Source organism: Rosa rugosa, chromosome 4 (genome assembly GCF_958449725.1).
Source record: "Rosa rugosa chromosome 4, drRosRugo1.1, whole genome shotgun sequence".
Lineage (NCBI taxonomy): Eukaryota > Viridiplantae > Streptophyta > Magnoliopsida > Rosales > Rosaceae > Rosa > Rosa rugosa.
Genome location: NC_084823.1, coordinates 8,354,811 through 8,378,940, shown reverse-complemented (window position 1 = coordinate 8,378,940; position 24,130 = coordinate 8,354,811). Strand labels below are relative to the sequence as shown.

The window sequence follows — 24,130 nt, the reverse complement described above, 5'->3', positions numbered from 1 at the left end:
TATGTACCTTACGCTCTGATACCAAACTGTCACGCCCCGAATTTTGAATAACAAATTCAAATCCGAAACATGAATTAATACAACTCACATAAATACAACCTGAATTTTTTCTCAAAACAACCACATCTCACATCGCTCGATATTACATAAACCAAATCTCAAATTTGTTTATTACAGCACACTCTCACCAAATTATATTGTAAGGCTCAAATGAGCATAACTCACCTCACAATTACAATTGCTGTAAACTAAAACAAATTCTCTAACCCGCACGATCACCATCCTGATTCTCCTGACCTGTAGGATTACCCGCTACACAATTTGAATAGTGTACCGGGATTGCAACAACACAAACCCGGTAAGCTTTTGACAGCCCGTATGAGTAAACAAGGAATTGCACGACTTTAAAGAACAATTCAATTTAAGTGATTCTTAGTATAAAAATTGAAGTGCACAACGTCACTTCAAACATCAATCAACTCACATCTCACCATGACCATCCAAACAACTAAACTTTCCCTTTCCAATATATACTCAAGGGTATATGATAGTTATAAAAACCCTTCCACGCAGCATGTCATACTCAAAGACACATAAAAACTTGAGGTTATCCCTCAAACAGTATGATGGCAGACAGACTAGAGCTCTAACTGAATCGTAACCTGTCACCTTGGCCAAGGTTCAATCTTACGATAATACGTGTCATAATCATCGACACACGATGAAGACACCTGCCACTATCATCGACGCACGATGAAAACACTTGCCACAATCATCGACACACGATGAAAATACTTGGCACTTTCATTGAGACACGATGAGAACACTTGCCACAATCATCGACACACGATGAAAATACTGGGCACTTTCATCGACACACGATGAGAACACTTGCCACAATCATCGACACACGATGAGAATACTTGACACCATCATCGACACACGATGAGAACACTTGACACTAACATATAATTCGTCTACACATTTCAACTATCGCACTTTACTCAACTACTCTTTATCACGAACAACTCAATACATCACACAATGTCATAACTTTCAATATATATATACGTAATCACCTACACAAGAGTGACTACTAATACCATCTATAGTTCACATGCAATAAAAACAAGAAATTCATTTTTATACTTAAATTCATTTTCCTTACCTGTGAGTAGTAGCCTTATGAACCGTAGTCGATCAAGTTCATATTATTTCAAAACAAATCTTTATTTTCTTAAAACAATTTTCCACACCTTTATAATTCAATATAAATCACTAAATTTCGGTTCATGAAGGAACCATGTGCGATTTTACTCACCTCTAATCCAGCTGCATCTTCTTAACAGCTCAACAACAATTTCACAAATTGTCCGCCAAATCGATCCGTCAATCACCTAATCCAACACGATCTTAACTTAGCAATTTATTCAAAAACCATACAAATACAACAATCCAACGGTCGGATTCTAAATTAATGATGATCCAACGGTCGGATCCTCACGGATCGCCCTCAGGATCATCCTCCAAAATTATCACGAAGATCCAACGGTTGGATCTTCCTGAATCGTCCTTACAAACATCTCCACAAATTTATACGAAAATCCGACGGACGGATTCTCACGAATCGCCTCGCTAATCACTGTTTTGCATTTATACGAATATCCAACGGTCGGATCTTCGCCCATGACCACACAAAGTCACTGGGACAGTCATAAGATCATCATATCAAAACTACAACTCCATCTGACGGTCCTAACTTCACAGATCACAAATCTAACGATCGAAATCGATCGAAACTTAAAAATTCATAACTTAATCATACGATATCCAAAAATTGCGTATAATATATCGAAATGATCGTATTGAAATATAGAATCTAAAAATGCACAGAAACTATATTTTTGACCCCCGGAGGTGGCCGGAAAAGGGACGCCGGAGTTAGGGCAGAGCCGCCGCCGACCACCGCCAATGGTGTCGGGGCCGGGCTGCTCCTCTTCCTCTCATCATGCTTAACAACTTTCATAACTATCATGTAAGCTGAAAATGACCGGAAGTGGTTGAAATTACCTAAAACAGTCGAGGTGGCCGGAAAATTTCCAGAATCCGGCGAAATTTGCAGAATCCGGCAAGGCTTGATTTCGACGTCAAAACTTCAATTTCAGGCTTCGATCCCTTCTAGAGAGTTGTTAAGAACATCAAGGAGAACTCACTGGTTCAAGAATCAATCAAAACGATGCAATACAGCTCGAGATATACCGATCGAAAGATTTTCGTTTCGGATTGAAAACTTACCGAGCTCCGACGAACGTGAAACCGGTCACTCTAGGTGCAATCCTCCTAGTATGATGATCAGCAGGTTGAGGGGAGTTCATGGAGCCAAGGATCGGAAGTTTTGGTGGCCGGAGCTAGGAGAAAACCGGCGTTGACCAAAATCGAGCTTAAATCGAAACCGGACCGCCGCCGCCGCTAGGGGCCGTGCCGCCGTGCAAGGCTGCCACAGACAGGTGCGCAAGGACCATACGAAGCCAATGGAAGAAGTTTGGTGAGGATCGGTGGCCGGAGGAGGAAGATATGGCCAAACGAAAATCGGAGGCGATTTCCGGCGGGGACGAGGGCTGCAGCAGCTTTTTTTCTATTTTTGTAAATTCTGAAACTATTTTCGGAAATTTCCGAAAATGGAAGCTTTATACTAAATTGGAAACTTTTTCAAAAAATCATAACTAATTCATACGAACTCCGATTTTTGCGTTCCGCATATGCCCGCGATCGTATCGACGAGCTCTACAACTTTCATGAAGGAAGTTTTCCCAAATTTTGAACGTATAAAAAGTCAACTTTCGCGAGCCCCTAAATAACGTTCGTTTTCGAAAATTAATCGTTCGAACTAATTCCACAACTTCTCCAAGCCTCGTACTCGCTCCCACTATCGTGAAATCAATTCTAAAAATCCACGGAATTTAATTTAGATTTTTCGGGGTATTACAATCCACCCTCCTTAAAGAAATTTCGTCCCGAAATTTAAGCGTAAGTCAATTCCTCTTGACTAAGGTTGACCTAACCATCGAATCTCCATCATTCCCAAAGTTGTAGTAATCTACAAAGCCACAGCCCTTTGTATAAAATACATTCCTATGGCCACTAAATCCTTTCATCACAATGTAAACTCACAAAACAACTGCTCAACATCACTCCACATCAATTACACAAAATCATCACATGGATCATCACATAGATCATCACTTAGATCATCACTCTGTACTGGCATACAAGCACAGTAAACACTCCCACAAAGTGTTTCGCTACTCAATTAGCATCACGGTAAATCTCTATAGTAAAACTCAAGCATGCACCATTCTTCACAACAATAGAGATGCATCACTCAAAACAAATCATCCCCAAAAGTACGCCAATAAAATATGTCACCCAGTGACGATGACTTGGGCTTGCTCAATCCTTGGGCTAAGCATTAGGGCTGGCCAATTGGGCCGAAGAAACCGAACCATTCACATTTCGAACCGGCCCGAACCAATTTGGGTTTAACATTTGGGCCTACCATTCGGGCCGAACAATTGGGCTTAACATTTGGGCCTACCAATCGGCCGAACAATTGGGCTTACCATTTGGGCCTACCAATCGGCCCACCGACTTCCAGCTCGGCTACGGTATGAAATTGTACATACCGTAGGTATACCGTATATATGTATGCATACCGTACAGACCGTATATACGTATGCATATCGTACAACTGTATATACGTATGCATACCGTACAGACCATATATATGTATGTATACCGTACATACCGTATATACGTCCGTATATCAAGCATATACGAGATCCAAAAATATTTGTAAGAGGTAAGGTTCGAACTCCCGACCTCGAACACGAAGGTTTTGCTCCCAACCACTGAAGCAAGAGCTGCCTTCATTAATATATGCTCACGTGTTATATTTATTATGTCATAAGCGACATAAATAAAATAACGGGGGAGGCAAGGTTCGAAACCTTAACCTGCTGCACGAAAGTTTTGTCCCCAACCACTGGAGCACAAGCTGTGCTTAATATAACGTGTACAAATGTTATACTTATTATGTCATAAGCGAACATAATAAAAATAAACGAGAGGCAAGGTTCGAACCTCTGACCTCTTGTACAAGAGCTTTGCTCTTCAACCACTAGAGCACCAGCTGCACTCGTTATTCTCCATGCAACTCCTTTTATTTATTCTATCATAAGCGATAGAATAAAACAAACTGTCGGTACACTCCACGTGCCACGACACGTCGCTTCCGTGATTTACGGAAAGCAGATCCCTTTCGGCGAAAGCTGTCTGCCACAGCGTCTCGAGATTCGGCATGTCCCCTTACACGCTCAACACGCGCCAACAGCTTTTCCGGGTTTCGGGGCGACTTTAATCCAACGCGTGGATTCAAATTCTGAGATCGTTCATCCAACGGTGGAGATCTGCTCACCTTGTTCTATAAATAGGTGCATTCTGGAGACGCGACTGTTCACTCCAAAGGAAAAGAAATTTTCTTCCGAGCTCAAGCCTTTCTCTCTCAACTCTTCAGCCTTTCTCTTCTCAAATCCCCAGTTTTTCACTCTCAAATCTTCAATCCTTCTCTCTCAGATCTTTTCTTCCATTTGAAGATTCGATCTCTTCTTTCCTCTGAACTTTCAGATCTCCAATACCCCTTCATCGACCTTAATCCTTCTAAGGTCAATCTCCCACAAACACTCAACAACTTCGTTCTTCAATTTACACTTCCTCTCAACTCATCACCATGGAACCACGAACTCTGCAACTAATGGAGCTACAAACCCAGCAACAAATCGAGGATGGAGGAAACAACCAAGCAGCCGGGAGTAGTGCCAACACAGATTTCTGGCGAAGCCGTGCCAGGTGGGTTCCTACTCCAGATCAAATAAGGATCCTCAGGGATCTTTACTACGACAAGGGAGTTAAGACCCCAACTACAGAGCAGATTCACGAGATCTGTCTCCAGCTGCAACAGTATGGACATGTTGAGGGTAAGAACATTTATTTTTGGTTCCAGAACGTCAGGGCTCGAGAGAAGCAGATGAAGAGGTGCAATCAGGCTGCTCAAGTGCCCATGGGAACTAGTTCTCCTGGTACTGGTGGATCCATCGATCTCAATTTTGGGTCCACTGGTTCTACTGGTGCTGGTGGATCCATCGACATCAATTTTGGGCCAGCTGGTGGATCCATTGACATCAATTTTGGGTCCACTAGTTCTACTGATGATGGTAGATCCATTAATCTCAACTTTGGTTCCACCGATTCTACTGGTAATGAAGGATTTCTTGATTTAAATTTTGTTTCATATTCTTCCTCACACTTCAACACTAATACCAGTACAACTCTTTTGGCACAACAGGAGGACAAACATCCCTGCAACAACGAGGAGGAGATCACCAGGAGGTTGAAACTCTTCCTCTGTTCCCCGTGCACGGCGAGGACGTCTTTGGTAACCCGAAGACTACTTCCGAGGAAGGTAGCGCATTTGGTTACTATTCTGGTGGCTCAGGCGGTTACCACAGTGGCTCAAACGTTTCTCTTGAGCTCAGCCTCAACCCATCCGGAGCTGCTGACTAGGCTTAGTATAGCATAGTCCTCGTTTCCCTTTTTGTAATATAAAATCAATAAGATTGTGTGCATGTTTTCTTTTCTTTTTGTTTAACCAACAACAACACCAAGGATCGAACCTTGGTCACTCAATACTCTTTTCAAAACCATCGAGAACTCTGCTTCACACATCTTTCAAAATGATTTATCACAAACAATCATTCAACCTAGCAATCAATTAAGTCACACAGAGGTCAAGCTAGTATCCTCTGAGTCAAACCAAACACAATACTTTCGTCGCTAGAATTAGGGATTAATAAAGCTAAACACTTCCTGAGTTAGCTAGGAAAAAACCCACGTCTTTAGAGTTACTCTTACAACTCTTATAGAATCTCGATAATTCCATCTATCAATCGCTTCAACAAAAACTCACCACAATTCAATCCCTAACATTTAGCGATTCAGAAATCGAATCAAACTCCATATCACATAGTAATTCACTTGACCAACTATGGATACCTAACAAAGTCACTAAAATCAATATCTGAAATTGCGTTTAACTATATCACTTAAAATCAATCACCAAAGGCACACACTCTCATCCAACATCATTCACAAGAACTGATTCAAACTCTCCCAATTAATTACACCAAAATCAACTCCATTGCAAAACTTTAAGTGTCCCGCCTACTTAAACTTAAAACACACAACAACTTCAAATTCACTGCAGTCCATCTCCATACTACGATCCAAAACTTAAGAAAACTAGTTCACCACACAAAGGCCACAAAATTCAATTTCATTCACTTGAACAAAACTATATTCACAAGTCACGGTCAGGTCATCAACCCATGGTGTTCAAATGAATAAATTTCAAATCCAGTTTTCCTTGTGAATCGTAACGTATCGTTCCAAATGATGCAAGCAACATCAACCACGTATATAAGACACATCTCGCGAACTCAATTCAAATTCCGAATCACCAAAACTACTACTAATTCCAATTCTACCAACAATCCTGATTCTGAAGGAATTATAGTACTCAACGACAACCCAAAACAATGGTCTCTCATCTCTAACCCTCGAGCACAAAATAAAATTCTTGTCTCGCACCTTAAACCCTGCTTAACAACTTACAAGCACAAGGAAGAAGTAACCACAATAATTTCTTCCCTAACCTCAACCCTACTAACAAACTCCACAAGGACATCTCATTACAAAACAAGATATTTAATCCTTGATACGTACATCCCATCCAAACATCTGTACGTCCAACTTAAGAAGACAAAATTTATAACAATTCATACTCGTATCCACACTAGGTACGTGCATAGGTCAACATCATGCCTTCAACCAAACACTTCAACATCCAAAAGGACCTCACTTCCATAAAACAAATCTCACCGACTCATCAGAGTTAAATCTAGAGGTCTCTATTCCTCGAAGATTACAACCTGCGGAAACTAAACTTATTCTAATACGAACTTAGAAGACAACTCTACCGTCCTACAGACATGCACGCTGTCTAGACCTCATACTAAGACATACCCAATGATTATACCAGTACCGAAGAGTATATGATGGGGATCCGCTGCAGACGGGCCATCACTCGGGGAGTACTGATTATCACCAAATATGTACCTTACGCTCTGATACCAAACTGTCACGCCCCGAATTTTGAATAACAAATTCAAATCCGAAACATGAATTAATACAACTCACATAAATACAACCTGAATTTTTTCTCAAAACAACCACATCTCACATCGCTCGATATTACATAAACCAAATCTCAAATTTGTTTATTACAGCACACTCTCACCAAATTATATTGTAAGGCTCAAATGAGCATAACTCACCTCACAATTACAATTGCTGTAAACTAAAACAAATTCTCTAACCCGCACGATCACCATCCTGATTCTCCTGACCTGTAGGATTACCCGCTACACAATTTGAATAGTGTACCGGGATTGCAACAACACAAACCCGGTAAGCTTTTGACAGCCCGTATGAGTAAACAAGGAATTGCACGACTTTAAAGAACAATTCAATTTAAGTGATTCTTAGTATAAAAATTGAAGTGCACAACGTCACTTCAAACATCAATCAACTCACATCTCACCATGACCATCCAAACAACTAAACTTTCCCTTTCCAATATATACTCAAGGGTATATGATAGTTATAAAAACCCTTCCACGCAGCATGTCATACTCAAAGACACATAAAAACTTGAGGTTATCCCTCAAACAGTATGATGGCAGACAGACTAGAGCTCTAACTGAATCGTAACCTGTCACCTTGGCCAAGGTTCAATCTTACGATAATACGTGTCATAATCATCGACACACGATGAAGACACCTGCCACTATCATCGACGCACGATGAAAACACTTGCCACAATCATCGACACACGATGAAAATACTTGGCACTTTCATTGAGACACGATGAGAACACTTGCCACAATCATCGACACACGATGAAAATACTGGGCACTTTCATCGACACACGATGAGAACACTTGCCACAATCATCGACACACGATGAGAATACTTGACACCATCATCGACACACGATGAGAACACTTGACACTAACATATAATTCGTCTACACATTTCAACTATCGCACTTTACTCAACTACTCTTTATCACGAACAACTCAATACATCACACAATGTCATAACTTTCAATATATATATACGTAATCACCTACACAAGAGTGACTACTAATACCATCTATAGTTCACATGCAATAAAAACAAGAAATTCATTTTTATACTTAAATTCATTTTCCTTACCTGTGAGTAGTAGCCTTATGAACCGTAGTCGATCAAGTTCATATTATTTCAAAACAAATCTTTATTTTCTTAAAACAATTTTCCACACCTTTATAATTCAATATAAATCACTAAATTTCGGTTCATGAAGGAACCATGTGCGATTTTACTCACCTCTAATCCAGCTGCATCTTCTTAACAGCTCAACAACAATTTCACAAATTGTCCGCCAAATCGATCCGTCAATCACCTAATCCAACACGATCTTAACTTAGCAATTTATTCAAAAACCATACAAATACAACAATCCAACGGTCGGATTCTAAATTAATGATGATCCAACGGTCGGATCCTCACGGATCGCCCTCAGGATCATCCTCCAAAATTATCACGAAGATCCAACGGTTGGATCTTCCTGAATCGTCCTTACAAACATCTCCACAAATTTATACGAAAATCCGACGGACGGATTCTCACGAATCGCCTCGCTAATCACTGTTTTGCATTTATACGAATATCCAACGGTCGGATCTTCGCCCATGACCACACAAAGTCACTGGGACAGTCATAAGATCATCATATCAAAACTACAACTCCATCTGACGGTCCTAACTTCACAGATCACAAATCTAACGATCGAAATCGATCGAAACTTAAAAATTCATAACTTAATCATACGATATCCAAAAATTGCGTATAATATATCGAAATGATCGTATTGAAATATAGAATCTAAAAATGCACAGAAACTATATTTTTGACCCCCGGAGGTGGCCGGAAAAGGGACGCCGGAGTTAGGGCAGAGCCGCCGCCGACCACCGCCAATGGTGTCGGGGCCGGGCTGCTCCTCTTCCTCTCATCATGCTTAACAACTTTCATAACTATCATGTAAGCTGAAAATGACCGGAAGTGGTTGAAATTACCTAAAACAGTCGAGGTGGCCGGAAAATTTCCAGAATCCGGCGAAATTTGCAGAATCCGGCAAGGCTTGATTTCGACGTCAAAACTTCAATTTCAGGCTTCGATCCCTTCTAGAGAGTTGTTAAGAACATCAAGGAGAACTCACTGGTTCAAGAATCAATCAAAACGATGCAATACAGCTCGAGATATACCGATCGAAAGATTTTCGTTTCGGATTGAAAACTTACCGAGCTCCGACGAACGTGAAACCGGTCACTCTAGGTGCAATCCTCCTAGTATGATGATCAGCAGGTTGAGGGGAGTTCATGGAGCCAAGGATCGGAAGTTTTGGTGGCCGGAGCTAGGAGAAAACCGGCGTTGACCAAAATCGAGCTTAAATCGAAACCGGACCGCCGCCGCCGCTAGGGGCCGTGCCGCCGTGCAAGGCTGCCACAGACAGGTGCGCAAGGACCATACGAAGCCAATGGAAGAAGTTTGGTGAGGATCGGTGGCCGGAGGAGGAAGATATGGCCAAACGAAAATCGGAGGCGATTTCCGGCGGGGACGAGGGCTGCAGCAGCTTTTTTTCTATTTTTGTAAATTCTGAAACTATTTTCGGAAATTTCCGAAAATGGAAGCTTTATACTAAATTGGAAACTTTTTCAAAAAATCATAACTAATTCATACGAACTCCGATTTTTGCGTTCCGCATATGCCCGCGATCGTATCGACGAGCTCTACAACTTTCATGAAGGAAGTTTTCCCAAATTTTGAACGTATAAAAAGTCAACTTTCGCGAGCCCCTAAATAACGTTCGTTTTCGAAAATTAATCGTTCGAACTAATTCCACAACTTCTCCAAGCCTCGTACTCGCTCCCACTATCGTGAAATCAATTCTAAAAATCCACGGAATTTAATTTAGATTTTTCGGGGTATTACATACTTCCTGTCAAAAACGTTAAACAAATTAGTATTATTCACAAACGTTCTAAGTGGTTTCTGTTGTTATCTTTGTCAATATCATGTGTATTAAACCCTTGAAGCAATTATAAAGGAAAGTGAAATTTGGGTTTAAGGCTTTGCTAGAAGAAACAATGTAAACACAACAATGTAAACACAGTGAACTGCTGGGTATAACTGAATTGCTGGGTACAAATAGAAAAAAGAGTTTTAAACTTTATGGTTTCCTTTGTTATTATTTTTATTTACCATGACTATTATTGTCATTTCGTACGAGGATATAAATGTCTTTTCATATAAAATTGATTTGCTGGGTCTACATAGAAATTTGCTGGGTACATTTAGAAAAACCCTTATGTAAATGGGGAGGAAGTTGTGAAAACAACAGACCTTCCATTCGTATCACTAGGAACTGGTAGTGGTCATGCTAACGAGATGGCTAGGAAAATCATGGGCTCTTCGTATGTGCTTCTAATCCCAAACACATAAGCATTATTGTTTCTTTTTTGATCTACTTAAGTAGAATAGTCATAATAATAATAGTTTGTTATTGTCATGCTAGAGATGAGGCTAACTACACCTCCAATTTATCCTTGGATGATTCTATTGACTTCACTCTACGATATTTATTCGATGCTACATTCAATGATACGTTCAGTGGTGGACCTTTGTGTGGTAAACATCTTCAACCTGTTTAACTGATTAAATCACAGCAGAATTCCACTTCCAACACTGTTTTGTTCACTGTCAATCTTACGTATTTTGTATCTTCTATCCAGTTTATCGAGTGTGTGATGGGAGATGGCAGCGTGTGCGCTCCTGTGATATCTTGGATGCTTATTCTGCATATTATGACTCGTACAAGGAAGAAAATATTCTCTTCCTCATTTTCAACCGTGCCTGATACACTCAAAGTGAGTGCCAATTTAAACCCTGGCCTGCATCGAATTGTAGTATGAGTAAGTAGGGTATCGTTCTAAGCCGGGGATTGGGGTATACTTCCTGTCAAAAACGTTAAACAAACTAGTATTATTCTCAAAGTATAAAACAAAAATAAAACAAAGTATATATTTACAGAATTACAAGATAAGGGGATTTCGAAAGTGTTTATATTCTAATCTAATTTAACTACTTTACAATGATCAATCAATCCATGAATCAAAACAGATATGGGGTGATACGAAATATGTATGATGAAGTTAACAATCATTAACACGAAAACGAGTTTTCTAATCATAAATCACAGATCAAAACATGTGAATGAAGAAATCAATCAAGAACAAAGATGAACGCATACAAAGTTCTTTTTACTTTCCTTAATTAAATTAACTAGATGAACGCACCATAGTTAACCCTATTAAACATGCAATGCTAGTCATAGAACGCTACTCACTAACAAAACATATTTAACGCAGTAAACACTTAGAAAGTTTGATTGATTTAAGCCAAGAACACAAGTTGGAACGCCATACAAGCATGTAAGACTCTTCATTGATTTACCTAAGGAATTATAGATTTTCCACTTGACAATTAAGACCTAGAACGCTAGCATATCTTAATCTGGATTCAATTACATGATCGATATTCTAAGTTTGCAACCAAAGAACACAAAACACATAAAAGGTGGGATTGAAGCACAAAATCAATGAACTTAAATCATCACATATCATTATCGCATTTTATCTCTTCTAGAAACCTAAAACGTTTTCATGCTTCATGATTATTGGAAACTAAATATCAAAACATAAACTTTATTCTCACAAAATATCAAAACATCCAATAAAACCAAAAACATAGAACTCTATAGAATTTGATTTTTAAGTTACAAAACAATAAAACCGAAAACAAAAGATAGAAGGACATGGTTACACTTTTGAAGAAATTCAAGAACGCAAGAAGGTCTTCAAAGGTGGTGGACGTTGATGATGACTACGGCAAGGATGTGTTGGAGATGATGGAGCTTTGCTTCACGGCTTCAATGCTTGAACAATTGGAGAGGTACCGAAATTTTGAGAGTAAAGGGGAGGAATTGCGTTTTGATTATGGGTTTGATGATGAATAAAACGTCCCAAGGATGCATCTATATATAGGGGACGGCAAACTTAGTCTCCAAGCCTTCTAGATCCTTCTTTTAATTTCTAGGAATTATCTTATTGGTCCACACAGCTCCAACCAATCAAATAAATCCATGTTAGCTTTTCTGCGTCGTCCAACCAATGAGAAGCCTCCAAAATTAAGTAGATTTGTACCATGAGTCTTTAAAGGAGATAATATTGCAGAATTTATAAAGATTTTTCTGATTTAAACTCCTTAAATTCGGCCAAATAGGGGTGTGAGCAACAAGCAACGTATTTGGAATTGTTTCCATCCTTTCTGCATGTTGTAATCCCTTAAAACTCTCCAAGGATGATGCCAACCCTTCTGGAAGCCTCTAGGACGTCCCACATGCAATATTATCTGAAATATGAAGCATAAACTCGGCCATGGGCTTCCCAATGTGATTTGGGCCTCAAAACAAAAATTTCCGTCAAAAGTCCGATTCGCGCGCAGCTTGACCTCTCTGTACTAAATCGGCCATAACTTCTTCTAGAAAACTGATATTGACAAACCGTAAAAATCTCTGGAAACTAGACATCCTTACCTTTCCAACCATATAAAGATCCAAATTTATTTCGTTCTGAGCTGTATTCAGGGCTCTGTCGAAGTTGACTGATCTGTACAAGCAGATTCCTAAAAACTCTCCCTTTTTGGGATTTCCGAAATCTTCTTGAGTATTCTTTATTTTCACGGCAAAAACCAAATGGAATTGATTTAGTATTTCTCCAAGACGTCAAGAAGGGTCTAGAAACTCATGTGCAAGTCACATGCTTTAATCTTTGGGCGAGGCTTCTCAATTGGACAATTTCAAAGCTCATTCTTCAATTGCCGAAATTTCTTGTGCATTTGAGAACATTCTTGAGCAATCTTGAGTCATCTTGAAGCCACAGCATCTCCTAGCACCACCAGGTATCCTAGTGTCATCAGGTTTCCTAGTCCAACTGGGACTCTGTCATTTCTCATTTCCGAACACCATTTTTCCGAGCTCACTCCTAGTTGACTTAGGATTTCTACTTCAACTGGGATTCTTTTTCCTGGTAGAACTGGGAAAACTTCATTTCTCCATTTCTGCGCCACTTTTCCTCCTTGCCTTCATTTCTTTCATTTCTTGCTCTTCTTAGCTAATTAACTATGGCACTTTGATTTATTTGATCTGTAATAAGTTCTTCGGTTCTTGTTAGTTTTCCCAGATTGGTTATTGTTCATATGAATTAGGTTGAAGAATTGGTGTTAATTGAATTCTACAACTATTAAATATGTAGCAACAATTGGGCTTAAATCTGTTAACTAAATATGAAACTGGGACTGGATTTGGACAATTGGTTAAAATAAAGTTTTAAAAAAATATATTAATTAGGCCCATTAAAAAAACTCAAAACCGAACTAGACCGAACAACTTTTTCGGCCCAACCGAACATATCGGCCCATCTGAAAATGAATCGGGCCGCGGTTTGAGATTTGGGCCAACCGAAATGGGCGGTTCGAAAACGGGTTGGGCCCAAAACCGAGCCGGCCCGAACCGTGCCCACCCCTAGTTTCCTCGAATGCGTGGCACGCCATTGCGTTCGTGTATCAAGTTCCGTGTAAGAGGGATTGGAAAACTTCCAAGTGGTGGTATGGATCTCTGGTACCGTTGTACTTTTCGATTTTGAAGGGCTTGGCCTCTTGTGGGCGTTTCTCGGCTTGTATCCGAGGAGTGAATGAGCCCATTTTGCCCTGGAACCTAGCTGTGATCGGTTGCCAACCTGTTCTGCTCTCGGCATTCTCGATCCGTGCCTGCAAGGAAGCAATGGTCTCATTCATCTATAGTAGCAGCCGAGTGTTGGGGTCGGGTGGGGGTATATCGGTAGCGGTAGCGGTGCTTGTGCTTGACGTCCTTGCCATATCGGTGCCAGCTAGGGTGTTAGTGCCGTGCCGAGGTGACTTGGGGAGAGGGGCCGGGGAGTTCAGGTAGATCACCTGGGGTCCCGCGCTGGTGCCGCCAGGCGCGTGGCCCGTGGGACTTCCCAATGTAACCCTTGTGTGTACAAAAGTGCTCGCGAGGCCAGTGCCTTCTCTCGTAGTGAGGACTGCTCCAGGTGTCGGGGCACCACCGATGGTTGGTATCGGGGTCTCCTGCTGATGGGCTCTGTCCAGGGCTTCGTTGTGCGCGACCCGTCGTTGGAGTGTCTCTCGTAGGATGCGGTTCTGGTTAGTTATGTTCTCGACCTCTCGACGAGCTGCTATAGCTGCCGCCCTCTCGGCCTCGGCCTGCGCACGTGTCTCCATTAAGTCGCACATGGCATGGCAATCTCGAGTGCCGTGGTTGGATCGGTTGTCATGATCGAGCGTGTCTCGGTGGGAGGGCTCTGGAATTCGAGGGTGCGTTGGACCTCTCGTGTCTCTGCCTCGGCAAGCGGTCCTTCGTTGCCGGTATCGGGAGTGCTAGTAGCCATTGGCGATGCGTCACTCTGTCAGTAATGAGCGAGGGGAGTCCTTCTAGAGCTAAATGTTTCAGTTGTATCGAGAGGGGTCTGATCCAGCTGAACACGGGAAGTATCGGTCTGCTTGTTGGGTTAAAAATTGCACAGAGTGTAAAATGTCACCCAACGTAATTTCACTCGTATTCATTAACTGAATAGAGTTTTAATTATTTCGGGTTCGACCCATTCAAGACAGAATGTGTCTCTTAATTACAATCCCTTGTTTCAAGGGAACACCCTTTGATTCCATTTATAAAGAAACCAGTGTGTGATTGTTTGTTTTTGCGGCTGCACCCGAATTTTGGAATGGGTTGCCTACGTACCCGGGAAGGGATCAAGCCACTCGTAGTTCAAGAGTTCCAATGAGTGAATGACTCAGTGGAAGGCTTGGATTTTTGGAATAGGAATAGTGTTTGGGATGCGGTTGCATCTAGATTATTTGATTCCAGATTGCCTACATACCCTTGCGGGATCAAACCACATGTAGTTCCAGCATTTGGGATTTAAATGGGTAGATGACCCATTTATTTTTGGATTTGTGTTTGAGATATTTGTGAGGGTTTAGAGCCCTTGCATTTGCTTTTGGATAATTTGGGAATGATTTTATTTTTCTGGTGTTTGGGTGAATTTGACTGGTGGAGTCAGAGATTCGGATTGGCTGAATTTGACTGGTGGAGTCAGGGATTCGATTTGAATTTGTGGTTGCATCTAGTGGGTCGCTAGATTGCCTACATACCCTGTGAAGGGATCAAACCATTGTAGTTCTGAACTTGCGGATTTTTCTTGGTTTTGTACCAAAGGGATATTTTCTAGGCTCCGGAGCATTTTTTACGAAACCAAAACTCGGGTATTTGGAAATGGAAACCCGTAGCGTCATGCCTTGCCGAATTCTTCAAATGGGCCCAAATTTGGACATGGGCTTCGTTTGTATCCTTGCGAACCATGTTCCTTGATCCATGAAGATTTTTTTAGCCCCAAATTTAATACTAGCATCTTCAATGTACCGAGCGGACTCCGAGTCTCAATTTTTCTTGTGTAGAATTCGGAGACATGCATCAAACTTTTATTTTAGGCATCGAATTTTGATATGGACACCCAACAAAGACTTCTTAGAGGCCCAAAGCCTCACACGTGCTCGGCTGCTATCTTTTCACTTATTCTTTTTGTTTTCCTTTTCTCACAGCTGCTTTACTTCAATTTCCACTGTCAAAAACCCGATGAACACGAGCTTGTTTGGTCATTCTTGCCAAGTCGAATTAGGGATGGATTTGGAGACAGCAATCAATTTGGCAATGGAATTGAAGATGGGCCGCAACTATATTCTTGTCCAGAAAGGATTTCAGAGCCTGCAATTTAGATCTCTGCACACAAATTGGGTGAGGATTTCGTTCTTTATTTTACTCCTTGGTTTGATCTGTGTACAACAAAACTGAAATTTCTTCTTGATTCTCTTCATCGGTGACTCTGGGCTTTGAATGTTGTTTTCTAGTGTTGCAATTTTATCGCGGTGAGTTCGAACAAGGCAAGGGTGTACTTTGGGTTGTGACAGCAATACTCCTGCCTTTGACTCTTCCGATGCGTATATGAGCCTATTTTGAAGAGGGCATTCTTTGATTCCACCGATAAGTTCCTGCAATTAACTCCTTTTTCCTTTACTGCAGGAACTACAGGGGAAACCTCACCGGGTGGGTGCTGTTATTGAGGTAAGCTTTCTGCACTCTAACCAAACTTGTTCTTTTGTCTTGTTCACCTTAATTGAACTTACAAATTTGATTGGAAAGCATACCACCGCCAAGCATTCATTGAATTTTCAAACTTGACTAGGAAACCACCGCCAAGCTCTTTTTCTTTGAATATGTTGCTTAAGCTTTTGTCTTATGCATGAATTGGTGGTCTGCAACGCCACCGTTTATTTTTTTTCCTTCTTCTCTTGCTTTTGCTTTGCACTTTGTCAGCTTCTGCAATTGTGTTGGAAACTTTGTTAATTAAGCCCTTTTGTCTTATGCATAGCTTAATTAATCAATCTCGTGGCCTGCACATCACCATAGCACTCATTCTTTGTTTTATATATTGCTTTGTGCTTTTATGGATTTCTGGGATTGCCTTGTTGACATTGACCAAAACTTGGGTTAAAACTCCTTTGCACATGGATGCCATTGCCAGAGACTTTTCTTCTTTAATTTTCATGTCAGCACTGCTTCAATTTCTTGCATCAACACTTGCTGCAATCTCTTGGAATAAGTTGAAATTGGCTCTAACATATGCCTTGCATTTCAACACATCTCTGTTTCGTGCACTTAATTAGTGTTGCAAGCTGTTATTTTGCCATTCCACCGCCAGGCTTTCAACTTTTTCTATGTTGTGCACCTTGACCTGTGGCTCCCAGAAGTACACAGCTGTCGACCTTTGGTTTTAAACTTTGGACAGGAACAACTTCTCTCTGAGCATAACTTGTATTTGGTTCTGACAAAATAGCTTAATGTGCAGGTTCAAAACGGACCAGGTGATAGTGGTCACAGCAGTGTTGGAAGTCTCAAAGCTTTATTTTAAGGGTGAGCATCTTCTTCCAAGTGCCAGTTCTGGTTTCATTTTGCCGGCAGACATGATTTTAGAGTCTGCTGCAGAACTGTATTTGTTTTGACAGCCTTTCTCCGTCTCCTTCCTTTGAATCAGAAGGTCGGGACTGACTTATTTTTGGCTTTGGTGTTTTGACAGAGTTCCCTTTTTTTATCATCATTTTTAATTTGAATCACGACCCTATATGGAAGCAAGGTCTGGATGGTGATCCACAAAGGGCCCTCTGTCATGTTCCGGTTTATTAAACTGCCGAAACTTGAGGATGATATCGGCACCCTAAGGCTCGCCGTTTCAAAGTTCTGAAAACAGTATTGGCACCGTAAGGCACCGCCACCGGAGCTTTGAAAGTATTTTCGGCACCCTAAGGCACGCCGAGTTGAAGCTCAACGACAATATCGGCACCCTAAGGCACGCCGTGTCGGAGCATGATATTGATACCCTACGGTATCGCTGGAGGCCTGCATCAATTTGAGAACAGCAAAGGAAAAGGTGCAGATCGGTGAAAGTCTCACCCTCTTCCTTCTTGCTTTCTTCCTCTGCTTCTTCCCGGTCTCCTGATGCTGCTATGTTCTATATTTTCGTCCTCTGGTCCTCCTTTTCTTTTCTTCACATCATGCTTATATAATGCACTAGTGACGAGTTTGACTTGCATACAACATTGAGAGTTTTAGAGTTCAACTCGAAGTGAACTAGTTGGAAACTTTATCTCCACAATATTTTTTCTCTTCTGACGTCAAAACTGTAACTTATTTTTTTAATTGCATTGCTGGCAAGACTTCTAACAAACCTAGAAGTCCAATGCTTTACGAGCTTGACAATTGTACTTCTTCACATTCTTTTGTCTTTTGCCATAGAAATGCACTAGACGTCAATCTCGTTGTAATTGGATATATGAATTTTTTCGGTTTCAACACTGCTACTATCGCTATCGGTCTCGATTATCTGCAAAACGGACACAGGTTAGAGGGAAGACCGGGTGTGCCGGCCTTCTACGCTCCGATGACCAAGTCAGTTACGTTACATGATAATGATAATGGAAAGCGATAGTAAACAGTTACCTATTTGGGGTTGCTGGAGATGGTCCTGATGTAGGAGATTTGTGGGAGCTTGGTTCGGTTTCTTTCGGTGTGGGACGCTCGGGGTCCCGATCGCCCCGAGGGGGTATCGGGACCTTCAACTGGGAGCTTGCCATGCTTGTGTATTGGCAATACGAGTCTTGTGCTTCCGATACTTGAGCCTAGGAGGTATGTATACCAACAGTATGGTAAATAGTAAAATACAAAATTAGATTAAAAAATAATTTTTCAGACAGTTAACTACCCATATCTGTAGTAACCACGCATAATTCAGATAATCTCCCTCTCTTTTTTTTCTCTTTTTTTTTGAGCAATTTACCAATAACGTAAATTGATCTAGCCCAATACCCATGCCCAAACAGGACTTAATGTAATACCATGCGGTTTATTATATTTTTGTCTAATATGAAATCAACTTCAAAGTTCATGTTAATTACAAAATTGCCACCGCATCTTTCTATTGATCAGTAATTATCAAATTGCCACCGAGATTCAAAATGACCAGTAATTACCAAACTGCCACACATGGACATGGACAATAAAATGAAATAAAACCAAAAATATTTGGCTAAACCATTTTCATCAAAACCGAGGCAAGTATTATACAATACTATTGACCAACAGTAACATTCAAAAATCTTGCAATTTTGCATTAGCTTTCTCAATGTTACACTTGATTGACATTCCAAAAACACATTCAACTTTAATAACAAGTAAATTTTGAGATTAATTTTGTACTACAACACAATATTTCTCCTCTGCTACATTCTTGGTCTTTGCCTCTCTTCTTGACATTGAGTTTATACTTCCTCCTTTTTGTTTGCACTCTCCATGTGTTATCCATAATTAATGAACATTTTTTGGTAGGCATGTTGTAAACTACAAATAATAAACAAACATGAACATGTCAATTGTTATTGTATATAATTTAACTTAGGGGTGTGAAATTTGCACACCCAGTTTTGCAAATCGCACACCCTATTATTATTTTAATAATATTTCATCTCACTCAATTTTACACTTCCTAATATACCCTTCTTCTTTTTTGGATAATACTTGACTGACCAGCCCTGGTCAGCCCGTCCTAACCAACCACGACGTGGCTTTTACGCAGATCGACACGTGTTCTCCCCAAACACACAAAAACCCCAACAACACAAACAGCTGAATTCCTTCTCTTCTTCCTCGGCCATCAGAATATCAGATCCATTCTTCCTCTGTCCCTCATCAAATCCAAAATCCAAAATCAATGGATGGTGATGATCATAATCACAAGAAGGTTATGTGGGCAAAGAAACAAGCAAAGGGGAAGAGATCAAACAAGAAAGAAGAAGCATAAAGGGTTCTGCCATCAGTGTCAGTTTCTTAGACTCCGGCCACCGCGAACGGTTTCTTCGCTGTCGCTGCCTGCTGCGCGCCGAATCTTTGCCTTCTTTCTTCATTTCTAGTTTGGATTTCGGGGCTAGCCTTGGAGTAGAGTGTTCGGGTTTAGATAGCAATTGTGGATTTTCCTTAGAATTTGAGAATGGAAGAAGAGAGCTAGAGGAAGAGAAGGAATTTACTCCATTCAGATGGAGGAAAGAAAAAACACAAGTGTTGGGCCGGAGCATGCTATCACTCCATAAATCGAGTCCACTCATTTAGATGCAGTGAATTGCATATCTCCGATCCTCGATTTCCACGCCAAGAAGTGAGGAAGATTTTGCAAAACTTGTCTCTGATTTAGATGCTTTTCTAGAAAGGGGGTCTCGGAGTGATCTGAAGACGGTCCTGCATCTGAATGGAGTGAATTGCATATCTGCAAAGACGGTCCTGCATCATCAAATTTAGTTCATAGTATTTGGTATTTGGGATTTTGAATGAAGTTGATAGTGAAGATGCATGAATTAAATTGAAGAACGAGTAATACCTGAGAAAGAACGCTTTTCATGGCTGTTGGATTTCTTCCAATGCTCTGCAAATGGGTCTCTGTTCTTTAACCTCGCAGCTAGAAAGAGGAACCCAGCTTGGGCTTGTTTTGTTCATTTATTAGATGAAATGATTGAACCCAGCATGGAGATTGCAAGGAGTGACAGGATCAAGGTAGCAACAAACTTGACCATGGCGCGCCCCTTCTAAAATGGGAAAACCAAAACCTCAAAACTAGAGGAAGATGGAGACTGGGAGTGGAAGGGGTTAGATTTAGAGTGGGATGGTACTTGGTGGTTTGGGGGGTATAAATAGAAGAATACCCAATGATTCAATGGGGTAGGAAACTTGTTGGGTAGAAAGACACGTTTCCAGGCAATGATTCAAGAGGAACCTAGCCACAAATTTACTGTTCATCTATGGGCAGTCGTGGTTTTAGAGGGAGAGAGAGAGAGAGCCAAAAGAAGAAAAAGGAAAATCTGACTTTGAGGGTATATTAGGAAGTGTAAAATTGAGTGAGATGAAATATTATTAAAAAAATAATAGGGTGTGCGGTTTGCAAAACTAGGTGTGCAAATTTCACACCCCTTTAACTTACTGGGATACAGTATATATGTTGGTGCAACTTTATTTCGTATATCTAAATGATTAAGTAATACATGTTAAAAGTGAGGCTATAGACATGTATGAAGAGAGAACTAAACTATTAAATCTACTGAATAGATGAAGTTCATATGGAAAATATTTAGACCTATTAGTATTCATTAGATGATCACTATTGAGTACCAACAGGGAATTTGGTTCTTACTACTGACAGTCAGTATAATTGAATCATTGTAACAAACAATTAATAATTGGGTTAGTGCTAACAAAATTAGTGAGGAATTGAATATTTCTTGCTCATTATGAGTGGAAATCGGGTGACTACTACTAAATGAAAGTGACACATTGAGTAATGTATCATTGCTATTGATTGTCAGTAGCAAGGATTTGTTTCCTATTGACAGTCAGTCCGAAGTTGGTAATTGACAATTGTGTACCTGCTACTGAAATAGGGAATTAACTACGAGTTAATATGAAAACCAATAGTTCCTACGGAAGATTAGTATAAATATAGAAAATTTCTACTAAGGATCAGTAGGAATAAGGTAATCCTATTGTACATCAGTAGGAATATGTTAATTGCCAATGAGGGTCAGTAGGTATAAAAATACAAAGTTTCTACTGAGGATCAGTAGGAATAAAATAATCCTATTGTAGGTCAGTAGGAATATGTTAATTAATTGCTAGTGAGAGTCAGTAGGGATTTAGTAGATAACTAGAATTCGATCCTAAGAACTTTACCGTCACTATATGTAATGGTAACGAACTGTGTAATAGGAGCAAAACAACTACATCAGCCACTGGATCCTTGCAAGAAGAGACTTGAATTAACCAACAACTTCATGAAAACAGAATTGTGAAAACCTAAACACCAAATACTAAACACCAACGATTAAGTAAAATCAGATGTATTAGCCTAAGAAAAAGAACAATCATATTATATAGATCAGCTAGCATTTGATTACAACACCATGAACATAATAAAAAGTAAATTTGAATTAACAAGAAAATCCACATGCAAAACAACCCATTGTGAATTTCAATAGAAATGGAATTGAAAAATTCAAAATACTGAAAAACATACCTCAAAGACTTAAATCTACAATTCAAAGTTCATGTTTGAATGGAAATTTTAGATTCATCGCCTTGATGATCTCAAATTCTCAATCTTTATCCGAATATCGATACCGATCCAGATTTCTTCTCTCTCTGGGTTACAAATCAAACTTCATATTTGAGTGAGATTTTCAAATTCGTCTCCTTGCTTGATTCGATCTCGATCCAGATCCAGGTATATTTGAGTGAGATTTTCAAACTCGTCTCCTTGATTGATTCGATCTCAATCCAGATCCAGGTATGTTCTCTCTCTCTCTCTCTCTCTCTCTCTCTCGTCTGTCTTTCTCTATTATGTGTGTTAAGGGACATTTTCGTCAGTAAAAAATAAAGAATTTGCCCACGTGTCTACATGGACTTTATGAGCTCATTGCAAGGAAATAAGACCCGTGGACTCTGCGCGTGGCAATTATTTGAATGAGTTTGTAGTTATCGGTAATTTGTTTTTTTTTTTCTCTCAAATAACTTCCCATTTTCTTCAGTATAATAATAATAATTAAAAAAAATTTAAACGTGAGCTTGTGAGCAGAAAACTAGTGTCATATAATCCAAGTTATCCAACTATGAATTTGTGGGTCACAAAATATTAGGAATATGATAAGCAAGCTTTTAAACACTAGTAATAATAGAAGTTTGAAATGACGTAATTTGGATATAAGCGCGAAAGTAACTCTTAAAATTTTAATAAGACAAAATTAGAATTAATTGATTCGATGACTAACGTATTAAATATACAATGAGTCAATGACTAACGTCATGATCAAAATATGTGAATGCAGCCGTGGTGGCAGAAGGGTTATATATATGGGAGTCAACATAACCATTCGTATAACTGTATAACACGTACGGCTAGGCCAAGTAAAATGCAGGCCGTCGCGGTCCGAAATGGAGCCGACTTGTCAGTCTTCTACAGCTGCAGCTTTGAGGCCTACTAGGACACTCTGTACGCGCATCCTGTCCGACAATTCTACCGAGAATGTGACATCTATGGAACTGTTGATTTCATATTCGGCAATGCTGCGGTTGTTTTACAAAACTGTAACCCCTACCCTCGCCAGCCACTCAAAGGCCAATCCAATCCCATCACGGCTCAGGCCGAACTGACCCGAATCAGAATACGGGGACTTCCATCCAGAACTGCACCATTACAGCCGCTGCGGACTTGGCTTTGAGTAACTTCACTGTCAAGAGGTATCTAGGGAGACCATAGAAGGAGTACTCGAGGACGGTTTACTTGCAGAATTTCATGGATAGTTTGATTGATCCTGTTGGTTGGCTCGAGTGGAATGGAGATTTTGCACTGAGCACATTGTATTATGCTGTGTATGCATGATAACAGAGGACCTGGATCAGACACTAGTAACAGACTCCCATGGCCTGCAGGTTACCATGTGATCAATGCAACTGATGCTGTAAATTTACGGTGTCTAACTTTCTGGTAGGGGATAGCTGGTTGCCTCAGACAGGTGTGCCTTATACTGGTGGCTTTGTTTCAGCAACCATTCGAACTTGAATGTTTAATTTCATTTCGTTGTAATTTGAACAACGTTTCAAACTTTTCAAGGTTAGCTACGTACATAGCATATGTGTAAGTACTTTTCCCTTTCAAATTGAGAAATGTATAATTTCAAATATACAATTATTTTCCTTTGACTATATCAGCTGGTTATCATTTCATCAATTACTGGCATAGTACCTTATTCTTTTTCAACACATGACAGATGTCCTCTCTCTCGAGGAAACCCTAAAAAAGTCGGCGGCGGCTTCAACTAAGGGAGTCCTCTCGTCCGGCGGCGGCTATGGCATTCGGGGGGCACTTGGGCCTTACCAATGACGCGTGATCTGCTGCCGGACGGAACTCGATGCTAGGTGTTCTGGAGGCTCTGGTCTAGGTGTTTTGCCTGAAAGTTTTGCAGGTGGTTTCTGGCTCGGGATCGATGGAAATCTCTGGGGTGCGTGCGGTGCAGTATGGTGGGTCTTGTTTTGCAGTTCGGCGGCTTTGCAGATTGGGCGCTGGGTCGGGACAGTTTTCGGCTTCCGGCGGCGTTGGGTCGTGGTGTCGTG

At 40.5% G+C, this 24,130-nt stretch overlaps 1 protein-coding gene, 4 long non-coding RNA genes and 1 pseudogene across 6 annotated transcripts; 3 read left to right on the top strand and 3 right to left on the bottom strand.

The window, feature by feature from the left end:
* Window positions 1-867: 867 nt before the first annotated feature.
* On the bottom strand, window positions 868-2,425 carry LOC133706523 (uncharacterized). The gene is made up of 3 exons (XR_009844582.1): window positions 2,296-2,425; window positions 2,071-2,212; window positions 868-1,397 (listed from the first exon to the last, which is right to left on the bottom strand). It is a non-coding gene; the product is annotated as an uncharacterized LOC133706523 (long non-coding RNA).
* A 2,361-nt stretch (window positions 2,426-4,786) lies between these two features.
* LOC133706522 (protein WUSCHEL-like) lies at window positions 4,787-5,619 on the top strand. Its single transcript, XM_062132065.1, has 2 exons — window positions 4,787-5,312; window positions 5,402-5,619. The coding sequence occupies exons 1-2, from the start codon at window positions 4,787-4,789 to the stop codon at window positions 5,617-5,619; spliced, it is 744 nt and encodes a 247-aa protein (XP_061988049.1).
* Window positions 5,620-8,090: 2,471 nt separating this feature from the next.
* On the bottom strand, window positions 8,091-10,201 carry LOC133741986 (uncharacterized). Its single transcript, XR_009862293.1, has 3 exons — window positions 9,519-10,201; window positions 9,294-9,435; window positions 8,091-8,620 (listed from the first exon to the last, which is right to left on the bottom strand). It is a non-coding gene; the product is annotated as an uncharacterized LOC133741986 (long non-coding RNA).
* A 5,738-nt stretch (window positions 10,202-15,939) lies between these two features.
* LOC133707320 (uncharacterized) lies at window positions 15,940-18,277 on the top strand. 2 transcript variants are annotated; one of them, XR_009845053.1, is made up of 4 exons: window positions 15,940-16,165; window positions 16,279-16,492; window positions 17,277-17,341; window positions 17,505-18,277. It is a non-coding gene; the product is annotated as an uncharacterized LOC133707320 (long non-coding RNA). The 2 variants fall into 2 exon arrangements; XR_009845052.1 differs by having other exon boundaries at window positions 15,952-16,492.
* A 723-nt stretch (window positions 18,278-19,000) lies between these two features.
* On the bottom strand, window positions 19,001-22,337 carry LOC133706863 (uncharacterized). Its single transcript, XR_009844760.1, has 2 exons — window positions 20,352-22,337; window positions 19,001-20,254 (listed from the first exon to the last, which is right to left on the bottom strand). It is a non-coding gene; the product is annotated as an uncharacterized LOC133706863 (long non-coding RNA).
* A 533-nt stretch (window positions 22,338-22,870) lies between these two features.
* Window positions 22,871-23,579, top strand: LOC133744266 (probable pectinesterase/pectinesterase inhibitor 20; annotated as a pseudogene).
* Window positions 23,580-24,130: the final 551 nt, after the last annotated feature.

What these genes read in the sequence shown, in the direction of transcription:
- LOC133706522 (XM_062132065.1), top strand. Translation starts at nt 4,787, where the DNA reads ATGGAACCACGAACTCTGCAACTAATGGAGCTACAAACCCAGCAACAA. An exon ending in TGGTTCCACCGATTCTACTG is followed by an intron (nt 5,313 to 5,401) that starts GTAATGAAGGAT and finishes TTGGCACAACAG; the next exon opens with GAGGACAAACATCCCTGCAA.